General features: G+C 17.4%; 5 protein-coding genes across 5 annotated transcripts in view; 1 reads left to right on the plus strand and 4 right to left on the minus strand.

Annotated features, from left to right (window-relative positions):
- Window positions 1-752: 752 nt before the first annotated feature.
- On the plus strand, window positions 753-2,246 carry PF3D7_1201500 (GPN-loop GTPase, putative; the record flags this gene model as incomplete). Its single annotated transcript, XM_001350388.1, has 1 exon — window positions 753-2,246. The coding sequence occupies one exon, from the start codon at window positions 753-755 to the stop codon at window positions 2,244-2,246; it is 1,494 nt and encodes a 497-aa protein (XP_001350424.1).
- A 1,109-nt stretch (window positions 2,247-3,355) lies between these two features.
- Window positions 3,356-4,399, minus strand: PF3D7_1201600 (NIMA related kinase 3; the record flags this gene model as incomplete). The annotated part of the gene is made up of 1 exon (XM_001350389.1): window positions 3,356-4,399. One exon carries the CDS (start codon window positions 4,397-4,399, stop codon window positions 3,356-3,358), a length of 1,044 nt encoding a protein of 347 aa, XP_001350425.1.
- Window positions 4,400-5,635: 1,236 nt separating this feature from the next.
- Window positions 5,636-6,379, minus strand: PF3D7_1201700 (conserved Plasmodium membrane protein, unknown function; the record flags this gene model as incomplete). Its single annotated transcript, XM_001350390.2, has 1 exon — window positions 5,636-6,379. One exon carries the CDS (start codon window positions 6,377-6,379, stop codon window positions 5,636-5,638), a length of 744 nt encoding a protein of 247 aa, XP_001350426.2.
- Window positions 6,380-7,457: 1,078 nt separating this feature from the next.
- PF3D7_1201800 (cytochrome c oxidase assembly protein COX19, putative) lies at window positions 7,458-8,114 on the minus strand (the record flags this gene model as incomplete). The annotated part of the gene is made up of 1 exon (XM_001350391.1): window positions 7,458-8,114. The coding sequence occupies one exon, from the start codon at window positions 8,112-8,114 to the stop codon at window positions 7,458-7,460; it is 657 nt and encodes a 218-aa protein (XP_001350427.1).
- Window positions 8,115-9,112: 998 nt separating this feature from the next.
- PF3D7_1201900 (uncharacterized protein) overlaps window positions 9,113-9,275 on the minus strand; it is a gene marked incomplete at both ends in the record, with an annotated part of 865 nt that continues 702 nt past the window's right edge. The window contains one exon of the mRNA XM_001350392.1: window positions 9,113-9,275. This exon is cut by the window's right edge and continues 422 nt beyond it. Within this exon, the coding sequence (XP_001350428.1) occupies window positions 9,113-9,275 (163 nt within the window).

A 9,275-nucleotide genomic window follows, 5' to 3' on the forward strand; every position in this document is an offset into this window, starting at 1 on the left:
AAAAAAAAAAAAAATCTCCACTCATTTGTATTGTAAAAAAATATATAATGAAAGAACATCCTATACTGCTTAAAAATTTTGCGATTAAAAATAAAAATTTATTGTTGCTACATGAAAATTGTATATATTTTTTTTTTTAATAATCATATGTTATATATCATTATAAAAAAAAAAAATAACAAAAACCTAAAAAAGTAAAAAAAAGGATCTTAAATAAAATATATATATCTTAATTTCAATATATATTTTTTTCATTTAAATTTTCATGATTTACATTTTTCAAATATATTATAATATTATATAATATATATATATATATATAATATGTCATAATTGTATATAATATATTGCTTATAAAGAGAATATATAAATATTATTATTGTATTCAATATAGATGATCTATATATAATTAATATATGTTATAATATATATATATATATATATATATATATTTATTTATTTATTTATTAATTTATTCTTTCAAATTGTTAAAATTTTTTTTTCTTTTAATACATTTAATTTTTCATATTTTTTTTTTTTTTTTTTTTTTTTTTTTGTAGATATATATATAAAAAATATAATTTTACATATATTTTGAATTATTTGAACTCTAAGCATTTGATGAAAAAAAAAAAAATCTATATTTTTTTTTCATGTATTTCCAAATATATTCATTTTAATTATATATATTATATATATATAATATATATATAATATATGTACAAAATAAATAATTAAAAGATTATGACAAAATGGAAGAAACAATTAATGATAAGGTTAACAAAATCGAAAAAACAAATAATAGTGACAGAAAAAAAGATGAAGAAATAATGAACAAAATTAAAAATTATAAAATATTGAATAATAATAATAATAATAACGAAGAAGAAGAAGAAGAAGAAAAAAATATAAAGGAATATCCAAATAATAATATTATAAATAAAGAAAATCATAATGTTTTAATAAAAGAAAATTATGATGTAACTAATAAAAACGATGACACAACTAAGATAAATGATGATAATAGTAATGTAAAGATTAATTGTGAAAGTAGTAATGAAAAAAGAGAGGTCTCAGATTTAAATACTTATAGTGATAATGATGTAAATGTAAATATAAATAATAGTAGTAATAATATTGAAAAGGAAAATCCTCCAAAAGATAAACATTATGACAATAATATTAATAAGATTTCATCTTATGGTGATAATAAACAAAACAACATTTTAGATGATACAGATATGTCCATACATAATAATTTAAATGATACATCAAATGAAAAGAAAAATGTCATTATATCAAATGAAGATATAATTCAAAATAATAATTCAAAAACTTGTGGAAATCTAAAAAATTATTATAAGGACCTTCCAACTGTTATTATAGTAATTGGTATGGCTGGAAGTGGAAAAACGACATATGTTGGTTCATTATATAATTATTTAAAAGTAGAACAAAAAAAAAAAGTATATACAATGAATCTTGATCCAGCTGTTAAATATGTACAATATCCTTTAAATATAGATATACGAGATAGTATAAAATATCATGAAATAATGAAAGAATATAAACTTGGACCAAATGGTGCCATAATGACTTGCTTAAATTTATTTGCAACCAGATTTGATAAGGTTATTGAAATATTAGAAAAACGGAAAAGTAAATTACATTATATTATTGTCGATACACCAGGACAAATTGAAGTTTTTAATTGGTCAGCTAGTGGAAATATTATTTTAGAAACCTTATCAGTCAGCTTTCCAGTTGTTATTAATTATATTATTGATACCGTAAGATGTGAAAGACCAATTACCTTCATGTCAAATATGTTATATGCATGTAGTGTTCTATACAAATCAAGATTACCATTCTTAGCATGTTTCAATAAAACAGATATTATAAAACATGATAAATGTATTGAATGGATGACAAACTATGATACCTTTAATGATGATGTTTTAAACGATGAAAGTTATATGGCTAGCTTCAGTAGATCATGTGCCCTTATGATTAATGAATTCTATGAAGGAATAAAAACAGTGGGAGTATCTTCTAAAACAAATGAAGGTTTTAATAATATCTTAAAAAACCTACAAATACTGAAAGAAGAATATCTAAACGAATATGTATCTTCTATAGAAAAACAAATGAAAAAAATCAAACAAAGGAAAGAAAAGGACGTCAAAATTAAAATGGAAGCACTCTTAATGGAAAAGCAAAAGGAAATATCCTCATCAAAAAGTTAACACCTAGAACATAAGAAACGATTTGTATAAATAAATAAATAAATAAATATATATATATATATATATATATATGTACATATTTTTTATTTTATATATATTTTTTTTTTTTGTACACCAAAACAGTAACAAAATAATTAAACATAATTCATACATTCATATATATATATATATATATATTAAAATCAACACATTTAAAAATTTTTAACAAATTATTTGTATTCATAATATTAAAAGAATATATTTTGTATCTAAATTTTTTTTTTCATTTTACTTTCAAAGGGTAATTATTTAAAAATCATAAAATTAATATATATATATATATGTATATATATTAATTTAAAGAAATATTCTTTTATTATTATACTCTTATATATATATATAATATATATATGCATATATATTTTTTTTTTTTTTAGCATTTTTAAAAACACATCAAAAAAAAAAAAAAAATTAAAAAAAAAAAAAAAAAAAAAAAAATAAAAAAAAAAAAAAAAAAAAAAAAACACACACACAAAATAAACAAACAAAACAAAACATTTCTTTATATAAAAATCAAATGCGCATTCATTATATATATTCCTAAAGTAAAAAAGAAAAAAAATGATTTGTTCTATAACTTTATTATGATATTTGCTTTTTCTTTGTTTATATTTATTTTTATTTTTTTTTTTATTTTTATTTTTTATTTTTTATTTTTTTAATATTTCTTTTTGGTTCGATTTATATGGTTTTGTATTATTTTATTCATTTGTTTATGCTATAATTTGTATATTCATTATCTATTTTGATGTCTTTTAAGTTTTTAAAATTATTATCCTTTTCTTTAAAATAATATTTCTAATTTATTCATATGTCGAATAATCTTATTGATCTTCACCATAATATATATATATATATATATATATATATTTATTTATTTGAAATATATCTTATCACTAATGTGATATTCCTCATAGTATCATTTTAAAACCTTTAATATATAATTCCCTATTACCTTTCAGGTATCAAATTAATAATATTTCGACTCCTATTCTTTTTTTTTTTTTTCTATTTTTTTTTCCATTACTGCTTCATTTCATTTTACTATTTTATTTATATTTTTTTTATATTTATTGAACCGTTATACATGATATTATTTTATTTGCATTTTCTAAATGTACGTGTTGTGTCGTTTCTAAGTTATAATTAGTAATTACTTCCAATCTTTCTAATGTATTTAAAGACAATAGTTTAGAAATAACATTTACTAATTTTTGTGAATATATAGAAGATATATTTTTGATAATATAGCTTTTATAATTTTTATCCTCAAAAAGAGATATCATATCATTGATATTTGTAGCACAAAAGGGTGATGACAAAGTGGCAAGTTCATATAAAATACATCCAACTTGAAATAAATCACTTAATTTATTTGTTTTCTTAAATTTAATTGATTCATAACTTAAACAATTTAATGTTCCTAAATTATTATTTGAACTTTGTTCTGATGATATACCGAAATCACCAATCTTTATTTTATTATCTTTAATAAATATATTAGTACTTTTTAAATCTCCATGTATTATACCATTCTGATGAATTATATTTAAACCATTTAATATTTGATGTAATATATTAAATATTTCACTTTCTGTATATATTTCATTATTTAATTTCTTTCTTAAGATATCTGAATGTAAATCTCCTTGATTACAAAACTCAAGAATAAAAGATAATGTATCATTTTCTTTAATATAATCTATTATATTTACAATATTCTCACAATTTCTTAACTTATTCATTATATATAATTCATTCATATATTTATTCAAATCATCTTCATTTATACCATATATATCATATACCTTAGATATATATATCTCATCACTTTCTATAGATCTTATCAAATGAATTTCACTATCTGATGTCATGAAATCTAACACGGTCTCAAATTTATATCCATTATTCTTATACACCTGGTATTTCTTCTCACACGATAATATTGACGGTAACAATAAAGATAACATCTTAACAAATTTAAACAATATAAAAGAGTAAAAAGGGAACATATACTCACAAATAACTATCAACAAATTACACAATATCCTCATACGAGTATTAACAACAAACAAATGGAATAATAAAAAACAAAACAAGTAAATGCAAACCATAAGAAACACAAAAAAAAAAAAATAAATAAATAAATAAAATTAAATTAAATTAAAAAAAAAAACAAAAAAAAAGCAACAAAAAAAAAAAAAAAAAACAAACAAAAAAAAAAAAAAAAGTAAAATTAACTTCCTTTATTTAAATAAATTTCATACTTAAAAAAAAAAAAAAAGAAAAGAAAACAAATAAACAGAAACTATAAAATTAATATTTTATTGAAAATAACACAAGATTAAATATATTTTTATTTTGAAATATAATCAAATTATTCTTTATATAATAAAGCCTATAAGTATTTTATTTATCTCAAACAAAAACAATATTAAAATTATAATACTCTATTTTTTTCTTATATTTATGCATAACAAAAAAGGACACAAAAGTAGGGAAATATAAAGGGAAAATATATATTTTATATATTATATATATTTATAATATATAACATATTACTTCGCGGATACATAAAATATATTGTCTCATGAGAAAAAAATTATAAGTATATCCATATGTTAAATGAGAACACCATGTTTATAATACCAAAAAAATTATAATATGATATATATATATATATATATATATATATATTTCTTTTTAAATCACGTGTCTAATATATAAATATTATAATACCATAATCAATGCACACATAACAAAATATTATTAATTGTCTATATATTTCCATTATTTTATATAATTATATTTTTTTTATTTAAACAAATTTAATTTTTTAATGAAAAAGTTTTTGTTTCTTTATAAGAATAAAAAATACGCAAATAATTAGATGAACATATAAAAATTAAATACAATACTTCAAAAAAAAATAAATTAATGTAAATGTAATATATTAAATAAAACATCAACATATATATATATATATATATATTATGAAAAATTTATAACCACACAAAAATTATATAATATTTCTTTTTGTTTTTCTCTCCAAAATAAGGATATATATACATTTTAATATTACATATGGGTCATATCAATAATACAAAGTCATTATATTATTATATATTTATTATATTATATTATATTTTATCTTTTTTTTTTTTTTTTCTTTTTTTATTTATTACTATATATATATATTATATATATATAATCCAAATAAAAAAAGGAAAAAAAAATTGTTTATTCATTTTGTCTTAAAATAACATATTATTACGTCTAGCTAGTTTCCACTAATATTCTTAAAAACTGTTTTTATTTTTAATTTAAAAAAGGCTTTTTCTTTTCTTTTTTCATACTATATTTTTATCTCCATTATTTAAATAATTAACCTTTTCATTATTGTCCTGATTTCTATGATCAAAATCATATATAAAATTCCTACTATTATATTTGGTTTCATTACTCATATAATTATTCTTCTCATCTGCACTATTCATTTCAAAATTTCCGTCCATTACATTTTCTCCTTTTTTCTTTTTTTTTTTTTTCTTTTCATTTGTATATTCATTCATACTATTTCCTTGGGGATATCTCAAGCTATTCAAACGAAAAGATATTTTATTTTTTTCATCATCCTTTGAAGATAATCTTAAAAATGTCTTAAATCGTTCTGTGTAATATATACAAAAAATATTTAATACTGTCGAAATGAAACAGAAAAATATATTTACTGATGTTAAACAATAAAAAAAATAACGATTCACTATATTATCTTCAAAAAAAGTAATTTTATTTACTGATATCAAATATACTTTATAAAAACTGAAAATTGTAATTAACATATTTAATATTATATCCACATATATTGTACTTATATATATAGAAACATGAATATTCAAAGGCTTATCAGAAATAACTCCAAAATATCCAAAAAACATAAATAATATTGTTACTAATGTAGAAAAACAAAACACCCATATATTAAATACAAATAATATTATTTTTATAAAATTACAAAATAAAGAAAATATAAAAAATAATACTGCATTCCTTTGTGAATCCCTGTAAAAAATATCATTCTCAATAACATCCATTTTGTTCAGAAAAAAACGTTACATTAATATACAACATAAAGACACAAAGAAAAAAATAAAATAAAATAAAAAAAAAAATATAATATATATATATTATCATTTAATACATACAATTTCTATAACGTAGTATATTCTATCACAAATGTTCCATTCAAAAAAAATATATATTATTTATCATCTCATTTAATATTATTGAAATGCATAACAAAATAAAATAAAATAAAGTTCATATATTTGTCTATATTCATACATATTATATATATATATATATATATTTATTTATTTATTTATTTATAGCATACATTAACATGATTTATAAAATACACATAACATATATATGAATACAAACATTTTTTTTTATAAACAAATTTACATTTGCAATACATGTAATAATCCACAAAAAAAAAAAAAAAAAAAAAAAAAAAATTTAATTTTACAACATCTGTTTTGTCCTTTCATAAAAAAAAGCAAATATATAGAGAATTATAAAAAATAAAAAAAATGAAAACAAAAGAAAAGACATGATAAATCGTTTATATATTAAATATATATATATTCACAGTTTTTTTTCAAATTTGCGCAAAATATGTTTTTCAATTTGAATGCAATATGTAATTCAACTGTTTATGAAGATTTAAATATATATTTTTTTTTTCTCCATATTGTTATAAATATAAAGACATTAAATTATGGCTAGTAAAAAAAAAAAAAAAATTTAAATAAATAAATAAATAAATATATATATATTCAAATATTTAACGTATATATGCATATATATGAATTTTCCTATAATTATTTTAAAATTCAAATATTTTGCATTCATTTTGATATTATAAAACATTATTTTGAAGATACATGTATACTTATTAACATATATATATTTCTGTTACATATAATAATTTATATATTAAAAAAATGTATCCTTATGTCTTTTCTCTTTTGAGTATTAAAACATATATAATATATGAAATAAAAATAATAAATTTATTTTTCATTTTAAATTATTACATATTATGTATATCTGAAAAATGTTGTCTTACATATATATATATATATATTTCACTAATTTTCCCCCTCTTCAAACATTATTACTTTTAAATATTTCATTTAAAAAAAAAAATGTCTTCTTTTGCTTTTTTTCCAACAAGGTCTTTATATATTCCTTTCCAGCTAAATAACCCTCAGCCTCTTTTCTTCTTATAGCTATTTTTTTTTCATCGTTAATTTCTGAATTTTTTAAATCGTCTGTATTTATCTTTTTATTTGTATTTTCCTTATTATTAATATCTAAGAGAATAAAATCATTCCTATCATTTTTTTCATTTATATCCACAAATTTTATATGGTCATTCTTATTTAATTTTGATAACATATTATTCTCATTCAACAATAAATTATTACTTTTAATATTATCATGCATATTTCTTGATATACGTTCCATGTTTTCATTATATATATTGTAACTATATACATCTTTAAAATTTTTTATTCGGCTTTCATTTTTTTCTTCATGTTCAATAAAACCTAAATCATTTAAGCTTTGCCTTTCCAATAAATTATTATCCATGCGACATATGAAATATTCTTTAGAATGATCTCGACAACAAATATGGTCATTGTTATTTTCCTTTAAACACTTTAAATATTTCTGTTTTATTGACGTACATTCATTATTATGATCAAGTAAGAAACTCCCCCTATCAGGCTTCTTAACAAGCTGCCTTTTTATATCCATAATATTGCAAATATAAAAAAAAATAAACCATATATATATATAATACTATATATTTTTAACAAAATTTCATGACTTTTATAAAATTTCATTCTTTTATATTCCTTATCTATTTATCATAATGTCAATATATGTGTGTATTATATAACTGAATGATAAAGGTAGTCACATTACATATATATATATATATATATTTATTTATTTATTTACCATTTAATATTTCCACATTTATAACATTAATTCAATATATCTATATATATTCATTCAAGCGTATTTATTTTTTAAAACATCTCAAAAATATTATTATTGATAATTCATAAAAATACTTATTTTTATAAATAAATTATTTAATAGTTCCTTTTAAAAATTAATACTAAACAATAAGTAAAATAAATCATCAAGTTGCAAAATTGTCAAAGTATAATATATTATAACAGAAAAAAAAAAAAAAAAAAAAAAAAAAAAAAAAAAAATTAAAAAACAAATTGCTACTTATTAAATCAGTATAAAAATATATTATATTATTTCATAAAATTAAAAATATACATTTTAAAAAAAAAGGTGTAAAAAAAGGAATAGGAATGAAAAAATATATATATATATTAAATCTAAATATATATTATACAACAAAATTAAAATAAAAAAAAAAAAGAAATTATGCATTCATAATAAGGAATAAATAGCAAAATTTTATAAATACAACAAATAACAAAACATGGTTAAAATATTTAAAAAAAAAAAAAAAAAAAAATCATTATAAAAGTTTCCTATATATATATATATTTTTTTTTTTTTTTCACTTTATAAATACGGCATATTATTAAAAATAATTCTGGTAAAAGTATTTAAATAACTAAAAAGAAATCATCTCAATATATATATATATATATATATATATATATATATATACATTTAAAATTTTTATATTATTTTTTTTTTCATTTTATCCTTAAAATAATCTTTGGAACCAAAATTATATATTCATTTTTTATTTATTATATTCATTTAGTTAATATTTCTTTTTTAATTAATTCTTCATAGGAACATTTATTATCTTTACATGACTCTTCTAATAATTTCTTAAAATCTATTCTTACACCTCCAAAGTTACTTTTAAAAGCATTATTTTTTTTTAAGACATAATATTTATATAAAGCCTCATGA

This window comes from Plasmodium falciparum (genome assembly GCF_000002765.6).
Source record: "Plasmodium falciparum 3D7 genome assembly, chromosome: 12".
In the NCBI taxonomy this organism is placed as follows: Eukaryota; Apicomplexa; class Aconoidasida; order Haemosporida; family Plasmodiidae; genus Plasmodium; species Plasmodium falciparum.